General features: G+C 42.2%; 1 protein-coding gene across 1 annotated transcript in view; it reads left to right on the top strand.

The window, feature by feature from the left end:
* LOC139396798 (ethanolamine-phosphate cytidylyltransferase-like) overlaps window positions 1-15,640 on the top strand; it is a 34,273-nt gene extending 18,633 nt beyond the window's left edge. Inside the window, exons 5-13 of the mRNA XM_071143715.1 lie at window positions 1,216-1,300; window positions 2,221-2,262; window positions 3,244-3,382; window positions 5,823-5,905; window positions 7,114-7,191; window positions 7,393-7,458; window positions 10,650-10,715; window positions 11,543-11,631; window positions 13,125-15,640. Of these exons, the coding sequence (XP_070999816.1) occupies window positions 1,216-1,300; window positions 2,221-2,262; window positions 3,244-3,382; window positions 5,823-5,905; window positions 7,114-7,191; window positions 7,393-7,458; window positions 10,650-10,715; window positions 11,543-11,631; window positions 13,125-13,239 (763 nt within the window). The 3' untranslated portion in view covers window positions 13,240-15,640. The remainder of the gene's footprint in view (window positions 1-1,215; window positions 1,301-2,220; window positions 2,263-3,243; window positions 3,383-5,822; window positions 5,906-7,113; window positions 7,192-7,392; window positions 7,459-10,649; window positions 10,716-11,542; window positions 11,632-13,124) is intronic.
* Window positions 15,641-22,111: the final 6,471 nt, after the last annotated feature.

Here is a 22,111-nt window from a genome sequence, read left to right as displayed (position 1 = left end):
CTTGAACTAAAGCTGTCGTTAATAATATACACTGAACAAAAATATAAAGGCAACATGTAAAGTGTTGGTCCCATGTTTCATGAGCTGAAATAAAAAATCCCAGAAATGTTCCATATGCACAAAAAGCTTATTTCTCTCAAATCTTGAGCTCCAATTTGTTTATATCCTGTTAGTGAGCATTTCTCCTTTGCCAAGATAATCCATCAACCTGACAGGTATGGCATATGAAGAAGCTGATTACACAGCATGATCATTACACAGGTGCACCTTGTGCTAGGGACAATAAAAGGCCACTCTAAAATGTGCAGTTTTGTCACACAACACAATGCCACAGATGCCTCAAGTTTAGAGGGAGTGTGCAATTGGCATGGTAACGGCAGGAATGTCCACCAGAGCTGTTGCCAGAGAATTTAATGTTCATTTCTGTTACCATAAGCCACGTCGTTTTAGAGAATTTGGCAGTGCGTCTGTGAACGGAGTGCCCCATGGTGGGGTTATGGTATGGGCAGGCATAAGCTGCAGACAATGAACACAATTGCATTTTATCGATGGCAATTTGAATGAACAGATATACCGTGACGAGATCATGAGGCCCATTGTCCTGCCATTCATCCGACGCCATCACCTCATGTGTCAGCATGATAGTGCACAGCGCCATGTTGCAAGGATCTGTTACACAATTCCTGGATGCTGAAAATGTCCCATTTCTTCCATGGCCTGCATACTCACCAGACATGTCACCCATTGAGCATGTTTGGGATGCTCTGGATCGACATATACGACGTGTTCTAGTTCCAGACAATCTCCAGCAACTTCACACAGCCATTGAAGAGGAGTGGGACAACATTCCACAGGCCACAATCAACAACCTAATTAACTCTATGTGAAGGAGATGTGTCGTGCTGCATGAGGCAAATGGTGGTCACACCAGATACTGACAGGTTTTCTGATTCACGACCCTACTTTTTTAAAAACGTATCTGTGACCAACAGATGCATATCTGTATTCCCAGTCATGTCATATGCATAGATTAGGGCCTAATGAATGTATTTCAATATGAATTGTAGCTGCAAAATCTTAGAAATTGTTGCATTTTTCGTTTATATTTTCTATAGTATATTTTCTATTATTTTATATATTATCATATTATTATTGCTGTTGTTATGCTCTGTTTACAATTGTACAATTTTATATCATGGCCTGGTGTGGTTCCAGGGAGTGCAAGCGAACCCAGGGAGTTTCTACCACAGACCTGGTCGGTCGCATGCTACTGATGACCAAAACCCACCACAGCAACATAGTGAGTATAGAAACCCCTCATAGGTTACCATGGTGAGTATAGAAACCCCTCATAGGTTACCATAGTGAGTATAGAAACCCCTCATAGGTTACCATGGTGAGCATAGAAACCCCTCATAGGTTACCATGGTGAGTATAGAAACCCCTCATAGGTTACCATGGTGCGTATAGAAACCCCTCATAGGTTACCATGGTGAGTATAGAAACCCCTCGTAGGTTACCATAGTGAGTATAGAAACCCCTCATAGGTTACCATGGTGAGTATAGAAACCCCTCATAGGTTACCATGGTGAGTATAGAAACCCCTCATAGGTTACCATGGTGAGTATAGAAACCCCTCATAGGTTACCATGGTGAGTATAGAAACCCCTCATAGGTTACCATGGTGAGTATAGAAACCCCTCATAGGTTACCATAGTGAGTATAGAAACCCCTCATAGGTTACCATGGTGAGTATAGAAACCCCTCATAGGTTACCATGGTGAGTATAGAAACCCCTCATAGGTTACCATGGTGAGTATAGAAACCCCTCATAGGTTACCATAGTGAGTATAGAAACCCCTCATAGGTTACCATGGTGAGTATAGAAACCCCTCATAGGTTACCATGGTGAGTATAGAAACCCCTCATAGGTTACCATGGTGAGTATAGAAACCCCTCATAGGTTACCATGGTGAGTATAGAAACCCCTCATAGGTTACCATGGTGAGTATAGAAACCCCTCATAGGTTACCATGGTGAGTATAGAAACCCCTCATAAGTTAGGAGTTCTTCCACTTCAGTTGAATTTCCACAGTCTCCTGTTGACATCAAAAATGTAGAAGTCATGATATGCTCCTATCTGTCATGTCTCCGAGCTCCTATTGTTACAGTTGAATAATAGATCAACTGAAGCCTGTTTCCTCTCCTATGTCCCCTCAGGGCCATTCAGACTATCAACAGCACACAGACAACTTTGGCAAGGTAGGTCCCATGTCTACTCTCATACAAGTACACCTTTAAGAAAAGTAATTTTTTAAAATCCCACAAAGGCTCACTCTGTGAAATGCACAGCTGTCTGTTTTTGATCATTTAAATAAAGAAGTGCCCTTTAAAAAAGAGTGCACTTGACCATAGCAACTGCTTTGTCATGGTCTACTATTTGTGTCCAAATCCTGGGTAGACTTTCTCTGCTACAGCTTTAGTACCCCCCCAACTCTCGCCAACTCTCTCTCTGAAACAAAGGGTGTTATTGTGGTGCCCAGTTGATAATCAAAACTGTGGGCCTGGCCAGGTGGTAATGAATACCACCTCTGTTCCCTCTGAATGCAGAAACTGACCAGAGGATCTACATTTGAACAACGTTTAGATTCCAAATGGGGGTGGGAAAGAGAACGGAATGATCACCGTTACGTAACAAATGTTCTCTTTTTCAAACGTTGAAAGAGAGAGAAAAAATATATTTGGCCAGTGTTGAATAAATGTGTTGGGGGCTCTGACGGACATTGAGATATACCTCACAGTGCTGACGGACTGGCTACTGGATGTTCAAGAAGAGGGATCTCCGATGGTGTTTTACTCATTTGGCCACTGGGTGGCGCAGTGTGATCATTTTCTCCTATGAGAAAAGACCATAGTGAATATTGAATACCAACTTTGAATACCAAATGCTATAGGATTTTAATAAGTCAAGCTGCCACATACTGGCATGGTGTGTTGTTCCCCTTTCTGCCCAATGAACACATTTATGGACAATACTTCATTCCATTTAGGGGACTTTAAATCTTTTGGCACAATAACTCCCTCAGAGGTTCCACCTGTATAGCCTCTGTAAGGAATATCATACAGCATCATCTATTACTCAGTGTAATGATATCATTCCTTTGCTGGCTTGGAATGAACATTTAGTCGTGGTTTGTCAAGTGCTACACTGTATTTATACTTTGTGCATTATGGGTGTTGCAGGGTCCTAAGGGCCACAGTCCGTGGACGGGGGTGTCCCAGTTCCTCCAGACGTCCCAGAAGATTATCCAGTTTGCCTCAGGACAGGAGCCTCAGCCTGGGGACACCATCATCTATGTGGCTGGAGCCTTCGACCTCTTCCGTATCCTCTGTCCGGTGGCTCCATGAACGCACTACTTTCAATTGCATGTGTTTGATACCATTCCATTCGTTGCATTCCAGCCAATACAATGGCTGGAATCCTGCATGGTGATGTCTCCCTCCACCAGCCTCCTCATATTTACCATGTCTGGTGCCAGGACATTTTCCTGACCATGTCTATAATATGAAGTGTGTTGATACAGGTAACTGACAAAATAAAGGAAACACTAACATAAAATGTCTTAATAGGGTGTTGGGCCACCACCAGCCAGAACAGCTTAATTCCCCCTTGGCATACATTCTACAAGTGTCTGGAACTCTATTTGAGGGATTAGACACCATTTTTCCACCAAAAATCCATCATTTGGTGTTTTGTTGATAGTGGTGGAAAACGCTGTCTCAGACGTCGCTCCAGAATGTCCCATAAGTGTTCAATTGTGTTGAGATCTGGTGACTGAGACAGCCATGGCATATGGTTTACATCGTTTCCCTGCTCATTCAGCGACCACTTGTGCCCTGTAGATGGGGACATTGTCATCCTATGGTGGCATTGCCATGGTAGCCAAAAATAATGGCTTACCCAGCATTTTTTTCATCACCCTAGGCATGATGGGATGTTAATTGCTGAATGAACTCAGGAACCAAACCTTTGTGGAAGTACCTGCTTTCAATATACTTTGTATCCCTCATTTAGTCAAGTGTTTCCTTTATTTTGGCAGTTACATGTACATAAGAACAGTTTGACTTGTTACTAAGGCCTTCTCTGACAGCTGTGAAGGCCCTGATGGTAGGATACTTCAATGGCAGGTGACTCTATACAATCATACCTACCATGTTAGAGCAAAGAGTTGTTATTTTCTGACCATGTGACCTGATCAAGAAAAACTGGGCCATAGAAAGACAAACACCCCTCATGCTAGTGTAACCGATGTGAAATGGCTAGCTAGAACTGGGCCATAGAAAGACAAACACCCCTCATGCTAGTGTAACCGATGTGAAATGGCTAGCTAGAACTGGGCCATAGAAAGACAAACACCCCTCATGCTAGTGTAACCGATGTGAAATGGCTAGCTAGAACTGGGCCATAGAAAGACAAACACCCCTCATGCTAGTGTAACCGATGTGAAATGGCTAGCTAGAACTGGGCCATAGAAAGACAAACACCCCTCATGCTAGTGTAACCGATGTGAAATGGCTAGCTAGAACTGGGCCATAGAAAGACAAACACCCCTCATGCTAGTGTAACCGATGTGAAATGGCTAGCTAGAACTGGGCCATAGAAAGACAAACACCCCTCATGCTAGTGTAACTGATGTGAAATGGCTAGCTAGAACTGGGCCATAGAAAGACAAACACCCCTCATGCTAGTGTAACTGATGTGAAATGGCTAGCTAGAACTGGGCCATAGAAAGACAAACACCCCTCATGCTAGTGTAACTGATGTGAAATGGCTAGCTAGAACTGGGCCATAGAAAGACAAACACCCCTCATGCTAGTGTAACCGATGTGAAATGGCTAGCTAGAACTGGGCCATAGAAAGACAAACACCCCTCATGCTAGTGCTAGTGTAACCGATGTGAAATGGCTAGCTAGAACTGGGCCATAGAAAGACAAACACCCCTCATGCTAGTGTAACCGATGTGAAATGGCTAGCTAGAACTGGGCCATAGAAAGACAAACACCCCTCATGCTAGTGTAACCGATGTGAAATGGCTAGCTAGAACTGGGCCATAGAAAGACAAACACCCCTCATGCTAGTGTAACCGATGTGAAATGGCTAGCTAGAACTGGGCCATAGAAAGACAAACACCCCTCATGCTAGTGTAACCGATGTGAAATGGCTAGCTAGAACTGGGCCATAGAAAGACAAACACCCCTCATGCTAGTGTAACTGATGTGAAATGGCTAGCTAGAACTGGGCCATAGAAAGACAAACACCCCTCATGCTAGTGTAACTGATGTGAAATGGCTAGCTAGAACTGGGCCATAGAAAGACAAACACCCCTCATGCTAGTGTAACCGATGTGAAATGGCTAGCTAGTTAGCGGGGTGCGCTCTAATAGCGTTTCAATCGGTGACGTCACTCGCTCTGAGACCTTGAAGTAGTTGTTCCCCTTGCTCTGCAAGGGCCGCGGCTTTTGTGGAGCGATGGGTAACGATGCTTTGTGAGAGGCAGTTGTTGATGTGTGCAGAGGGTCCCTGCTTCAAGCCCAGGTAGGGGTGAGGGACGGAAGCTATACTGTTACACTACCTAGCTGCACTACACTTATGTGACGTAGATGTTCTATATTTCTATAACTGGCTAGTCCTGTGGTCAGCCAAAACACCTGGGCCCAGTCATCTACAGTGTGTGGAGAGGTTTGAGATTATAGACTGGACTCAGAGGCCGAGTTTGTAGATACTATAGTTGTTGTTGTCGGCCTTGACCAATGTCTTCTCAGATATTGGCCATGTGGACTTCCTGGAGGCGGTTTCCAGGCTTTCAGACAAGCCATATGTTATAGTGGGGTTACACTTTGACCAGGTGAGTCTGACAAGTCATATGTAATAGTGGGGTTACTCTTTGACCAGGTGAGTCTGACAAGCCATATGTTATAGTGGGGTTACACTTTGACCAGGTGAGTCTGACAAGCCATATGTTATAGTGGGGTTACACTTTGACCAGGTGAGTCTGACAAGTCATATGTTATAGTGGGGTTACACTTTGACCAGGTGAGTCTGACAAGCCATATGTTATAGTGGGGTTACACTTTGACCAGGTGAGTCTGACAAGCCATATGTTATAGTGGGGTTACACTTTGACCAGGTGAGTCTGACAAGTCATATGTTATAGTGGGGTTACACTTTGACCAGGTGAGTCTGACAAGTCATATGTTATAGTGGGGTTACTCTTTGACCAGGTGAGTCTGACAAGTCATATGTAATAGTGGGGTTACTCTTTGACCAGGTGAGTCTGACAAGTCATATGTAATAGTGGGGCTACACTTTGACCAGGTGAGTCTGACAAGCCATATGTTATAGTGGGGTTACACTTTGACCAGGTGAGTCTGACAAGTCATATGTTATAGTGGGGTTACACTTTGACCAGGTGAGTCTGACAAGCCATATGTTATAGTGGGGTTACACTTTGACCAGGTGAGTCTGACAAGCCATATGTTATAGTGGGGTTACACTTTGACCAGGTGAGTCCGACAAGCCATATGTTATAGTGGGGTTACACTTTGACACAATCTGGTCTATTGTCTCCTCAGTTGAGCTGTAAAACAGATAATTTAGACTGGGATTTGTAGGTCTAATACAGCCATTTATATATCAATAAGTATAAATTCTGGGTAACAATTACTGTAATAATTGTGCATTAAAATGGACAAAAATGGCTTTTTAGCAAAAAACTATTTCTCAAGCAAGAAGTTTGCAAGGACTGTCTAGGAGTGGTCTCAGTGGGGAGAGGATCATGTAAACGTAGCTGTTATTGACAGAGAGGTTTGGAACTCTTTGTTATTGGTCTATTGACCAATTTACCGCCTGGTGATGGCTTTCAGAGGCAATGTTCCCTCAAGGTTCTCGGTGATCCCATTCACGGTAAACGCTGCATATTTCAACTCAATCAGAAATGGCCTTTTAAAACCCACAATGCCTATAACCAACCCACTGTCAAATTACATCCTGACACTGATAGTGGACATTTGCATCATCTTATTCTTACTTTTGGGTTTTGTGTGAATTTTTCAGGAGGTGAACCGCTACAAAGGGAAGAATTACCCCATTATGAACGTCCATGAGAGAACACTCAGTGTGCTGGCCTGTCGGGTAAGTTCTCTCTCCTTCTCTTCCATAAAAGATACTGTACATCTCTTTTGTAAGAGTTATTTTGTAAATTGTGTGTATGCAGGGCTCCCTTGTGAAAGAGACCTTGGTCTCAATGGGACTGTTAAAATAAAGGTCAAGTAAAATAATGAGAAGTGATGAGTATATTAATCTAATGTGCTTCTGTTCTGTTTCTGTCTGCAGTATGTCTCTGAGGTGGTGATTGGTGCGCCTTATGCAGTCACGAGAGAGTTACTAGACCACTTCAAGGTAAGGGCTCAAGACACTACACTTGTTCTGCAGAGCCATTTGAACCAGGCTGAACATGCTAACATTTGTGGAAACTCCCAAGGTTAGTTTTGGGTCTCATCCTGCATGGTATCTACAGTTGGGTCTCATCCTGCATGGTATCTACAGTGGGTTAGTGTTGGGTCTCACCCTGCATGGTATCTACAGTGGGTTAGTGTTGGGTCTCACCCTGCATGGTATCTACAGTGGTTTAGTTTTGGGTCTCACCCTGCATGGTATCTACAGTGGGTTAGTTTTGGGTCTCATCCTGCATGGTATCTACTATCTACAGTGGGTTAGTGTTGGGTCTCACCCTGCAAGGTATCTACTATCTACAGTGGGTTAGTTTTGGGTCTCACCCTGCATGGTATCTACAGTGGGTTAGTGTTGGGTCTCAACCTGCATGGTATCTACTATCTACAGTGGGTTAGTTTTGGGTCTCACCCTGCATGGTATCTACAATGGGTTAGTGTTGGGTCTCACCCTGCATGGTATCTACAGTGGGATAGTGTTGGGTCTCATCCTGCATGGTATCTACAGTGGGTTAGTTTTGGGTCTCAACCTGCATGGTATCTACTATCTACAGTGGATTAGTTTTGGGTCTCATCCTGCATGGTATTTATTTATTTATCCCATATTTTACCAGGTAAGTTGACTGAGAACACATTCTCATTTGCAGCAACGACCTGGGGAATAGTTACAGGAGAGAGGAGGGGGATGAATGAGCCAATTGTAAACTGGGGTTTATTAGGTGACCGTGATGGTTTGAGGGCCAGGTTGGGAATTTAGCCAGGACACCAGGGTTAACACCCCTACTCTTACGATAAGTGCCATGGGATCTTTAATGACATCAGAGAGTCAGGACACCCGTTTAACGTCCCATCCGAAAGACGGCACCCTACACAGGGCAATGTCCCCAATCACTGCGCTGGGGCATTGAGATATTTTTTTTTAGACCAGAGGAAAGAGTGCCTCCTACTGGCCCTCCAACACCACTTCCAGCAGCATCTGGTCTCCCATCCAGGAACTGACCAGGACCAACCCTGCTTAGCTTCAGAAGCAAGCCAGCAGTGGTATGCAGGGTGGTATGCTGCTGGCTACAGTGGGTTAGTGTTGGGTCTCACCCTGCATGGTATCTACAGTGGGTTAGTGTTGGGTCTCACCCTGCATGGTATCTACAGTGGGTTAGCATTGGGTCTCACCCTCATGGTATCTACAATGGGTTAGCATTGGGTCTCACCCTGCATGGTATCTACAGTGGGTTAGTGTTGGGTCTCAACCTGCATGGTATCTACTATCTACAGTGGGTTAGTTTTGGGTCTCACCCTGCATGGTATCTACAATGGGTTAGTGTTGGGTCTCACCCTGCATGGTATCTACAGTGGGATAGTGTTGGGTCTCATCCTGCATGGTATCTACAGTGGGTTAGTTTTGGGTCTCAACCTGCATGGTATCTACTATCTACAGTGGATTAGTTTTGGGTCTCATCCTGCATGGTATTTATTTATTTATCCCATATTTTACCAGGTAAGTTGACTGAGAACACATTCTCATTTGCAGCAACGACCTGGGGAATAGTTACAGGGGAGAGGAGGGGGATGAATGAGCCAATTGTAAACTGGGGTTTATTAGGTGACCGTGATGGTTTGAGGGCCAGGTTGGGAATTTAGCCAGGACACCAGGGTTAACACCCCTACTCTTACGATAAGTGCCATGGGATCTTTAATGACATCAGAGAGTCAGGACACCCGTTTAACGTCCCATCCGAAAGACGGCACCCTACACAGGGCAATGTCCCCAATCACTGCGCTGGGGCATTGAGATATTTTTTTTTAGACCAGAGGAAAGAGTGCCTCCTACTGGCCCTCCAACACCACTTCCAGCAGCATCTGGTCTCCCATCCAGGAACTGACCAGGACCAACCCTGCTTAGCTTCAGAAGCAAGCCAGCAGTGGTATGCAGGGTGGTATGCTGCTGGCTACAGTGGGTTAGTGTTGGGTCTCACCCTGCATGGTATCTACAGTGGGTTAGTGTTGGGTCTCACCCTGCATGGTATCTACAGTGGGTTAGCATTGGGTCTCACCCTCATGGTATCTACAATGGGTTAGCATTGGGTCTCACCCTCATGGTATCTACAGTGGGTTAGTGTTGGTTCTCACCCTGCATGGTATCTACAGTGGGTTCGTTTTTTGGTCTCACCCTGCATGGCATCTATAGTGGGTTAGTGTTGGGTCACCCTGCATGGTATCTACAGTGGGTTAGTGTTGGGTCTCACCCTGCATGCTATCTACAGTGGGTTAGTGTTGGGTCTCATCATGCATGGTATCTACAGTGGGTTAGTGTTGGGTCTCACCCTGCATGGTATCTACAATGGGTAAGTGTTGGGTCTCATCATGCATGGTATCTACTATCTACAGTGGATTAGTTTTGGGTCTCATCCTGCATGGTATTTACAGTGGGTTAGTGTTGAGGTCTCATCATGCATGGTATTTACAGTGGGTTAGTGTTGGGTCTCAACCTGCATGGTATTTACAGTGGGTTAGTGTTGGTTCCCATCATGCATGGTATCTACTGTGGGTTAGTGTTGGGTCTCATCATGCATGGTATCTACAGTGGGTTAGTGTTGGGTCTCATCATGCATGGCATCTACCGTGGGTTAGTGTTGAGGTCTCATCATGCATGGTATTTACAGTGGGTTAGTGTTGGGTCTCATCATGCATGGTATCTACAGTGGGTTAGTGTTGGGTCTCACCCTGCATGGTATCTACAGTGGGTTAGTTAGTGTTGGGTCTCATCATGCATGGTATCTACAGTGGGTTAGTGTTGGGTCTCATCATGCATGGTATCTACAGTGGGTTAGTGTTGGGTCTCATCATGCATGGTATCTACAGTGGGTTAGTGTTGGGTCTCATCATGCATGGTATCTACCGTGGGTTAGTGTTGAGGTCTCATCATGCATGGTATCTACAGTGGGTTAGTGTTGGGTCTCACCCTGCATGGTATCTACAGTGGGTTAGTTAGTGTTGGGTCTCATCATGCATGGTATCTACAGTGGGTTAGTGTTGGGTCTCATCCTGCATGGTATCTACAGTGGGTTAGTGTTGGGTCTCATCATGCATGGTATCTACAGTGGGTTAGTGTTGGGTCTCATCATGCATGGTCTACTTCTGCAGGTGGACCTTGTGTGCCATGGGAAGACAGAGGTGCATCCTGACAAAGACGGGTCGGACCCCTATGCTGTGAGTACCCTGTGCCTTTTTCTGACACAACTCTGTTACTAAAGAACAATGTGCTTGTGCACTCCAATTGATACAAACTACAAGGCCATGGGGACTTGGTATAAGGTGCTCTTTGAAAGGGTAGTCTATGACTGGCAGAAAACTACAAGGCCATGGGGACTTGGTATGTTTTACATTCACGTACAGTGGGGGGGGAAAGTATTTAGTCAGCCACCAATTGTGCAAGTTCTCCCACTTAAAAAGATGAGAGAGGCCTGTAATTTTCATCATAGGTACACTTCAACTATGAAAGACAAAATTAGAAAAAAAATCCAGAAAATCACATTGTAGGATTTCTGATGAATTAATTAGCAAATTATCCAGAGCAATTAGGGTAAAGTGACTTGCTCAAAGGCACATCAACAGATTTTTCACCTAGTCAGCTCAGAGATTCGAACCAGCAACCTTTCGATTACTGGCCCATGCACTTCACCGCTAGACTACCTGCCACCGTATAAGATGCTTTTTGAAAGAGTAGTGTATGACTATCAGAAAACCAAAGGGGATAATAGCCACCACTTTACTAAACGAGAACTGTTGAACAATTTATCATGGGGTTTACAGTACTTTTCCCATCAAGGCAATCTCACAGAAAAATGTAGGGATGAACTTCTCCATTTAAAAAGCCTTTGTTACTTGGTTACTAAGTGGTTACAATGTATTTGGAAGACTGATATAATATACAGTATTGTATATTATAACATATGCCGTTTTTTTGCAAACTTTTATCCTAAGCGTGCAATGTCTAAGTGCATGTTTAAGTGTGGACTGTGTTTCTCTAAATGCAGGAGCCCAGGAAGAAAGGAATACTGCACACTGTGGACAGTATGAACAGCCTCACCACTGATAGTATTGTTCAGAGGATCATCAAAAACAGGTGAGGGCAGGAAGGAGTGAGATAACCTGGTATGTCACATCATCATGATAATATCTCTGTAGTTTTAATGATGCTAAGGTCACGTCATTATGATAATATCTCTGTAGTTGTAAGGTCACGTCATCATGATAATATCTCTGTAGTTTAAATGATGCTAAGGTCACATCATCATGATAATATCTCTGCAGTTTTAATGATGCTAAGGTCACGTCATCATGATAATATCTCTGTAGTTGTAAGGTCACGTCATCATGATAATATCTCTGTAGTTTAAATGATGCTAAGGTCACATCATCATGATAATATCTCTGTAGTTGTAAGGTCACGTCATCATGATAATATCTCTGTAGTTTAAATGATGCTAAGGTCACATCATCATGATAATATCTATGTAGTTTTAATGATGCTAAGGTCACATCATCATGATAATATCTCTGTAGTTTAAATGATGCTAAGGTCACATCATCATGATAATATCTCTGTAGTTTCAATGATGCTACGGTCACATCATCATGATAATATCTCTGTAGTTTTAATGATGCTAAGGTCACATCATTATGATAATATCTCTGTAGTTTTAATGATGCTAAGGTCACATCATCATGATAATATATCTGTAGTTTTAATGATGCTAAGGTCACATCATCATGATAATATCTCTGTAGTTTTAATGATGCTAAGGTCACGTCATTATGATAATATCTCTGTAGTTTTAATGATGCTAAGGTCACATCATCATGATAATATCTCTGTAGTTTTAATGATGCTAAGGTCACGTCATTATGATAATATCTCTGTAGTTTTAATGATGCTAAGGTCACGTCATCATGATAATATCTCTGTAGTTGTAAGGTCACGTCATTATGATAATATCTCTGTAGTTTCAATGATGCTAAGGTCACATCATTATGATAATATCTCTGTAGTTTCAATGATGCTAAGGTCACGTCATCATGATAATATCTCTGTAGTTTCAATGATGCTAAGGTCACGTCATCATGATAATATCTCTGTAGTTTCAATGATGCTAAGGTCACATCATCATGATAATATCTCTGTAGTTTCAATGATGCCAAGGTCACATCATCATGATAATATTGGGGAAAAGTAAAGAAAATCACACACTATATTACTCCCAGTAACCTTTCTCTACTTTGTAAGTGTATGAACCATTTGTCTGAACCTGCACAGCATTTTGGGTATGCGTTTTCAGCTCCCACTATAAAATGATATAATAACACTATCTGCCATTTAGCAGATTGTTTTATCCAAAGCGAATTACAGTCATGCACGCATACATTTTACGTACAGGTAGTCCCGGGAATCGAACCCACTATCCTAGCGTTGCAAGCATCATGCGCTACCAAGACATTCCAATGATACTATACTCTAAATCACAGAAGGGTAAATATTCCATGCGTTACCATGATGGTTTTAACCAATAGCCCTCTGCACACTATTGAAACCTCCCCTCTGTGTCCCCTGCGATGTAGGCTGCTGTTCGAGGCCAGGAACCAGAAGAAAGAGGCCAAAGAGATGGCTGTGATCCAGGCCATGAAGAGAAGAGAGGAGGAGAAGGGCAAGGAGAGAGCCCAGGCTGTGCTCTAGGACGACAGGCCCGAAGGAGCACTCCCACCACGAGGAACCATTGACCACCCTTAGGGTCAATCTGAGACGGACTAAACCCAATACATCTGTACACCCCACCACCAATGCAGCGCAGTCAATCCACCTCATCTGGGTTCCAATTCCCAACCAACACCCTCCAGGTCACACAGTCTCCTTACCGACAGCCAGACAGCGAGCCTTTGTTTTCAACATGCAGTATTCTTACAATGGGAGTTCTGTTGTAGGTTTGACATGGTAACATGTTAGGTGAGGCTGTTTTCTTTGTCTTAATATCTTAATACAGGCTGTATGCATTTACATGTTCTTTATTTCTTATGGTTTGACAAACCACCTTAACAGTATAGACCTCTCACTGTCTCCCTTCCTCACTGAGTTAGAACCAGACAAGGAACCAGAAGGCCCAACGTAGTTACGGAGTTATAACCAGACAGGGAACCAGAAGGCCCAACATAGTCGCTGAGTAATAACCAATCAGGGAACCAGAAGGCCCAACATAGTTACTGAGTTATAACCAGACAGGGGACCAGAAGGCCCAACATAGTTACTGAGTTATAACCAGACAAGGAACCAGAAGGCCCAACATAGTCACTGAGTTATAACCAGACAAGGAACCAGAAGGCCCAACATAGTCACTGAGTTATAACCAGACAAGGAACCAGAAGGCCCAACATAGTCACTGAGTTATAACCAGACAGGGAACCAGAAGTCACTGGGTTATAGCCAGCCAGACAGGGAACCAGAAGTCCCAGCCTTGTCTTGTGGAACCAGACAGGTGTGTCTCTAAACAAATCTGTCCGTGCAAGTTAACTCCAGACTAATATTTGTTTTCTAAATAATTATCATAACGCAAGTTATTTTTCTTGGGGTTGATTGAGCTTTATTTAAACAGGAGAATTATGAATGATTCATTTCTGGGAGAAATAGTGTGGTTAGGTTGAAGTCTGTCAGGCGAGGCTTGGGATTGTTGCTTTGGAGACCCATCAAACCACTGCTGCTCCTCGCACAGCGATTATTGAACAACCAACACATTGGATGCATCCAACATGGCACCGTTTTTCCTATAGAGTGCACTATGTTTAACACGGACCTGATGGTCAACAGTAATGCATTAAATAGGGAATAGGGCTTCATTTCAGATGCAGCCGTTGTCATTCTCCAAGGGACTGTTGCTGCTGTCATCGTGGCAATAGGCTGATCCCCTCACAACTTACAGTCCTATCTTATCTATCTCTGTATATATGTACTGTATGTATGTATTATAAATTAATATTAACCAGGAGAACTCTCTGGAAGATGTTGAAACCACTAGAGGTGTTCAGGGGTGGGTTTGAAAATGTACCATCTCTGTGAGAGCCTATTGGTCGATTTTACCTTGGGAAAAGCTGAGGTTATTAATGATTCAAGCTTTCTAGCAGAGACTACCCTCAGCTTTCGGACAGTTTTAATCAGTTTCTAGAAGAGAAACGGAACTGAATATTACACTATTAGAAAAAAGGGTTCCAAAAGGCTTATTTGGCTGTGCCCATAGGAGAACCCTTTTGGGTTCCAAGTAGAACCCATTTTGGTTCCATTTTGAATCCAGGTAGAACCGTTTTGGCAACCCAAAAAGTTTCTACCTGGAACCAAAAAGGGTACTTCAAAGGGTTATCCTATGGGGACAGCTGAAGAACCCTTTTCGGTTCTATATAGCACCTTTTGTGTAGATGGGCCAACCTATGGGACCTCATGTAGATAATACTACCAGAACGTACTGACTGGAAAGCCTTGGAACTGTTCTATGTTATAGAATGAATCTATAATATAGATAGAATGGTTCTCCACTACAACAAATGCAAACTATTATTCCAGGACCCATTGTCCAACCTTTGAGCGCAGTTCTAGTTTTAACCACAGCAGGTCCCTCTTCCTCTGTAAAAGACACTACTTATCCTTGTACATTCTGGTAGAGCACTGAACTGAGTTTTAACCAGATGCTTTTAATGGCAAATTATTTTAAACGATAGGAGATTATGAAATATGTACGGTGCTGTTAACTTAGATAAACTAATGACCTTTTACTGTCATATGATCAAAAGTCTTAATCAAACCTCTGGAGAAGAAATCACCATTTCAAAACATTAATCGGATTAAATACTATATTTTTCATAAATGTATATTTTTCAGTCAGACCACCTCGACATAAACTCTGGTTGGTTTCATATGTTTTAAAAGCATATAAAATATTGTCTGTCTATAAAGTTGGAATGTATTCAATGTACTGTATAGGCTACAGTGATCTCCTATGTATGTTATTGACAACTCTGATCTTCTAAATGACAAACGCTGTGGAATTTGGTACAGTATATTATCATTGTCAATAATAACAACTCCATCTGAAAAACTGTGTTGGTCATCTTGACTTTGTTTCCTTCTTTACCACAAGACCAGACTCAGGACAGGATTCATTCTGAGGGTTCAGGGTTCAACTGGAAAACATAGTATAAGTAGTAAAATTGTATGTTTCATAAAAATCTGCTTCTTTCCCTTGCAGTACATTTATTCAAACACACAAGTGTACTACTCAGCTATACCGAACTACAGTGTCTTTTACATTTTTTGTCTTTTATTTTTTTGGGTGGGAAACAAAGTTCTACTCTCTCAAAACAAATGTCAAAACTTTTTTGTGCAAAATTATTAACATTGTTTTCACACACATTAAAACACCTAAAACCCAATTTTGCTAAAACATTCACGCAAACCCTTTCATGAAAATTTAACTTTCAGGTGAGTAATTCTGTAACATGTACTCATTATGTTCTTAATGTGTAAAATTAATAATATACTGTACACTGGCCTGATAGAAATGGTGTCACGCCCTGACCTTAGTATTCTTTGTTTTCTTTATTATTTTGGTTAGGTCAGGGTGTGACATGGGTAATGTATGTGTTTTTGTCTTACTCTAGGTTGTTTGTACTGTCTAGGGTTTTTTGTAGATTTATGGGGTTGTTTTCATCTAGGTGTTTATGTTGGTCTATGGTTGCCTAGATTGGTTCTCAATTAGAGGCAGGTGTTTATCGTTGTCTCTGATTGGGAACCATATTTAGGCAGTCATCATCTTTGGGTATTTCGTGGGTTATTGTCTATGTTATGTTGCACATCGTTTATATAGCGGTCACGGTCGTCTTAATCGTTTTGTTGTTTTTTGTTTAAGTGTTTTTCGTGTTCTTCATTCAATAATGAAGAATGTATTCACACCACGCTGCGCTTTGGTCCCCTCCATACGACGATCGTGACAAATGGAGAGTCATTGTTCACTAAATGTTTGGCGGTGTCTATACATGTGTAAACAAATATGTATGTGTTGCATAAGGGAATACAGGTAAATACACACAAATGGATTGATTGTTCTGAACAGCGATAGGTATCCAGAGTTTAGACTCATTTGACTTCATTCTCTACAGGGCTAGGTTTCTATATACCCCCAAAAACATTTTTATAGTTTGTTTACTTCACCTTTGTGGAAAAGGCTGAAGATTTGAGCTAAATTACACATATGAATAGTTTCCCTGGATACGCATCTTTGAACGCCAGAGCCATTCCTCAACAAAACTGAACATTAAATCTGTCACATTGAGATTGACCCTATAATTGAAATCTAATCTATAACCTCACCCATCCCTTTATGTATTACTGCCCTCCAGTTGCAAAAAGTGACATCCAAAAAACCACTTAAGAAACCTATACAACATTCTATTCACGCTATTCCAGCCATTATTATGAGCCGTCCTCCCCACTGCAGCCTCCTGTATAGGCAGATTTAGAACTCTTTTGGGTTCCATGTAGAACCCTTTCGCAGAGGGTACTCCATGGAACTCAAAAGGGTTCTAACTGGAACTGGTGATAGTGATAGCTATTTAACAGTCTGATGGCCTTGAGATAGAAGCTGTTTTTCAGTCTCTCGGTCCCAGCTTTGATGCACCTGTACTGACCTCGCCTTCTGGATGATAGTTATTACTACTCGGGTCCAATCCAGGTCATAAAAAATCTAATCAAACTTTATTTGTCACGTGCGCTGAATTCAACAGTGAAATGGTTACTTTTTTTTTTTCTTCTAACCAATAGCGCAAAAAAAGTTAGGGGAACAATAGGTAAGTAAAGAGAGTAAAAGACAGTGGAAAAAAAACAGTAGCGAAGCTTTATACAGACACTGGTTAGTCCGGCTGATTGAGGTAGTATGTACATGTACGTAAATATGGTTAAAGTGACTATGCATATATAATGAACAGAGAGTAGCAGTAGTGTAAAAGAGGGGTTGGCGGGTGGTGGGTGGCGGGACACAATGCAGAAAGCCCAGTTAGCCAATGTGGGGGAGCACTAGTTGGTCGGGCCAATTGAGGTAGTATGTACATGAATGTATAATTAAAGTGACTATGCACATATGATAAACAGAGAGTAGCAGCAGCGTAAAAGAGGGGTTTTAGGGGGCACACAATGCAAATAGTCCAATACTTGTTCAGGAGTCTTATGGCTTGGGGGTAAAAACTGTTGAGAAGCCTTTTTGTCCTAGACTTGGCACACCAGTACCGCTTGCCATGTGGTAGTAGAGAGAACAGTCTATGACTGGGGTGGCTGGGGTCTTTGACAATTTTTTGGGCCTACCTCTGACACCGCCTGGTGTAGAGGTCCTGGATGGCAGGCAGCTTAGCCATAGTGATGTGCTGGGCCGTACGCACTGCCCCCTGTAGTGCCTGGCGGTCAGAGGCTGAGCAATTGCCGTACCAGGCAGTGATGCAACCAGTGCTCTCAATGTTGCAGCTGTAGAACCTTTTGAGGATCTCAGAACCCATGCCAAATTTTTTTAGTTTCCTGAGGGGGAATAGGCTTTTAGTCGTGCCCTCTTCACGACCGTCTTGGTGTGTTTGGATTCTAGTTTGTTGGTGATGTGGACACCAAGAACTTGAAACTCTCAACCTGCTCCACTACAGCCCCGTCGATGAGAATGGGGATGTGCTCTGTCCTCCTATTCCTGTAGTCCACAATCAAATCTAATTTTTATTTGTCACATACACATGGTTAGCAGATGTTAATGCGAGTGTAGCGAAAGGCTTGTGCTTCTAGTTCCGACAATGCAGTAATAAAGTATAAAGAAGGTCCATGAGTTACTCATTGAAAGTACAAATTCTGGGTCCATATTTACTGTATATAGAGTACTGTAGGAGTGATGATCTAGGATTGGATCATCCTTGACCGTGTAATCTTATTCATTGGTCCAAATTAAATTAAATGTAAAATAATATACAATTGAATTAATTTAAGATCAATTAAATTACTTAGTGTTCACCGACCTACCAGGTGACGTGCTCGTCAACGTGATCCTGGGCATCATTTTGAGAGTACTATTATACTTTGTTATTATTATTATTGTATTGTTATTATTATAAGGTGTGCTTTCGGAAAGAAAGAACATATTTAGAAATCAAATGTACTTCCTATTATTCTCTTTCCGATGCCACCTGTAGCGCCAAAACCCAACACCAACGTCCCTTCTGATGGCTTATAAGGTTGATTTGCTGCTGGAAATGGGCTGGCTAGCGGTTCCCAAACTAGCGTTCGCAACACCGTGTGGGATCGCCTGATATCAAAATGGGATCACTGGAGAATTTCCAAAATCCTGAGGGAAAAAAATGTATAGACAGAAAAATACATATATTTTAACATTGTTTTTGTATCTCAAAATCATTGAAATGTGGTTAACCTTAAAAATCTAAATTCAAATGATTCATATCTAAAAGATTACATTCAACCAGGGAGCGCCCTTAGATCATGGGAAAATGCACTTGAATCATTACCACGGTGAATGGCTAGGCCTGCAACACTATGAAACCACACACTATTGCAGAGACTTAGATATTACAGGACGCAATTGATATGGTGAAACAATGTGTGGGGAGGCAGAGGCACAGAAACTCACATCAATACCTTTGTCAGATATCACTGTTCCATTAAGAATTAATGCAATTGCTAGCAGTCAAGAGGAACCTGACTGAAACACTCAAACTCCCCAGCTTATGTGCTCCAAAGGGTTAGCTGAGAGGGCCGAGATGCTCATGAATTTACTTTTGTTTGCTATACATGTCGGTGAAATATTGAGATATTGAGATATTCTTTCACAATTCCAGACCATGAAAGGCACAGGGCATGTTCAGTGTGCTGCGTGGCTATATTGACAAAAACAGATTCCATGGGATCGAATGGTGGGCTTTTGCACAGAAGGGGCTCCATCTATGGGGGGACGGCAGGCAAGTCTCTGCACTCTAGTTATGAATGTGTCTCCCTCTGCCATATGGACACATTGTATGATACACCCAGAACAGCTGGCGGTAAAAGAGCTGAGCACGGAACTCGTAGACATACAGTGCCTTGCGAAAGTATTCAGCCCCCTTGAACTTTGCGACCTTTTGCCACATTTCAGGCTTCAAACATAAAGATATAAAACTGTATTTTTTTGTGAAGAATCAACAACAAGTGGGACACAATCATGAAGTGGAACGACATTTATTGGATATTTCAAACTTTTTTAACAAATCAAAAACTGAAAAATTGGGCATGCAAAATTATTCAGCCCCTTTACTTTCAGTGCAGCAAACTCTCTCCAGAAGTTCAGTGAGGATCTCTGAATGATCCAATGTTGACCTAAATGACTAATGATGATAAATACAATCCACCTGTGTGTAATCAAGTCTCCGTATAAATGCACCTGCACTGTGATAGTCTCAGAGGTCCGTTAAAAGCGCAGAGAGCATCATGAAGAACAAGGAACACACCAGGCAGGTCCGAGATACTGTTGTAAAGAAGTTTAAAGCCGGATTTGGATACAAAAATATTTCCCAAGCTTTAAACATCCTAAGGAGCACTGTGCAAGCGATAATATTGAAATGGAAGGAGTATCAGACCACTGCAAATCTACCAAGACCTGGCCGTCCCTCTAAACTTTCAGCTCATACAAGGAGAAGACTGATCAGAGATGCAGCCAAGAGGCCCATGATCACTCTGGATGAACTGCAGAGATCTACAGCTGAGGTGGGAGACTCTGTCCATAGGACAACAATCAGTCGTATACAGCACAAATCTGGCCTTTATGGAAGAGTGGCAAGAAGAAAGCCATTTCTTAAAGATATCCATAAAAAGTGTTGTTTAAAGTTTGCCACAAGCCACCTGGGAGACACACCAAACATGTGGAAGAAGGTGCTCTGGTCAGATGAAACCAAAATTGAACTTTTTGGCAACAATGCAAAACGTTATGTTTGGCGTAAAAGCAACACACCATCCCCACTGTCAAACATGGTGGTGGCAGCATCATGGTTTGGGCCTGCTTTTCTTCAGCAGGGACAGGGAAGATGGTTAAAATTGATGGGAAGATGGATGGAGCCAAATACAGGACCATTCTGGAAGAACCTGATGGAGTCTGCAAAAGACCTGAGACTGGGACGGAGATTTGTCTTCCAACAAGACAATGATCCAAAACATAAAGCAACATCTACAATGGAATGGTTCAAAAATAAACATATCCAGGTGTTAGAATGGCCAAGTCAAAGTCCAGACCTGAATCCAATCGATAATCTGTGGAAAGAACTGAAAACTGCTGTTCACAAATGCTCTCCATCCAACCTCACTGAGCTCGAGCTGTTTTGCAAGGAGGAATGGGAAAAAATGCCAGTCTCTCGATGTGCAAAACTGATAGAGACATACCCCAAGCGACTTACAGCTGTAATCGCAGCAAAAGGTGGCGCTACAAAATATTAACTTAAGGGGGCTGAATAATTTTGCACTCCCAATTTTTCAGTTTTTGATTTGTTAAAAAAGTTAGAAATATCCAATAAATGTCGTTCCACTTCATGATTGTGTCCCACTTGTTGATTCTTCACAAAAAAATACAGTTTTATATCTTTTTGTTTGAAGCCTGAAATGTGGCAAAAGGTCGCAAAGTTCAAGGGGGCCGAATACTTTCGCAAGGCACTGTAATGCAGCAGGTAACTTCGATTGTAAACTACATCAAACCACATCCACTGCACCGCCTGTTGCAAAACTATGTGGAGGTATGAGATCCGAGCATGACAATGTTCTATTTCACACCGAGGCTTGGTGGTTATCGAAGGGAAATGTTGGAAAGATTTTTCGCATTGAGTGAGGAACTGTTGTCATTCACAATGGGTGTAAAAAAACAGACTTTGACTACTGTGTAATGAAAATAAAATGTAACATACATATCTGGGAAACTGAACGAACTGAATGCAAGCATGCAGGGGAAATACATGACACCATAGACACTGTATATTTGATAAGCAATGACTTGAAAAACTACAAACCTCAGATTTCCCACTTTCTGGTTGGATTTTTTTCTCAGGTTTTTGTCTGCCATATGAGTTCTGTTATACTCACAGACATCATCAAACAGTTTTAGAAACTTCAGAGTGTTTTCTATCCAATACTACTAAGTCTACTAATTATATGTATATTCTAGCTTTTGGGCCTGAGTAGCAGGCAGTTTACTCTGGGCACCTTATTATCCAAGCTACTCAATACTGCCCCTTAGTCCCAAAGCAGTTAAACAATTTAAAGGCAATGCTACCAAATACTAATTGAGTGTATGTACACTTCTGACCCACTGGGAATGTGATGAAAGAAATAGAAGCTGAAATAAAACATTATCTCTACTATTATTCTGACATTTCACATTCTTGAAATAAAGTGGTGATCCTTTCTGACCTAAGACAGGGAATTTTTATTTGGATTAAATGTCAGAAATTGTGAAAAACTGTTTTTAAATGTATTTGTTTCAAGTTATATCAACATGACATAGATTTTTCATTTT

The sequence above is a fragment of the Oncorhynchus clarkii genome, unplaced genomic scaffold, assembly GCF_045791955.1.
Source record: "Oncorhynchus clarkii lewisi isolate Uvic-CL-2024 unplaced genomic scaffold, UVic_Ocla_1.0 unplaced_contig_13587_pilon_pilon, whole genome shotgun sequence".
In the NCBI taxonomy this organism is placed as follows: Eukaryota; Metazoa; Chordata; class Actinopteri; order Salmoniformes; family Salmonidae; genus Oncorhynchus; species Oncorhynchus clarkii.
This window is presented reverse-complemented; position numbering and strand designations above follow the sequence as displayed.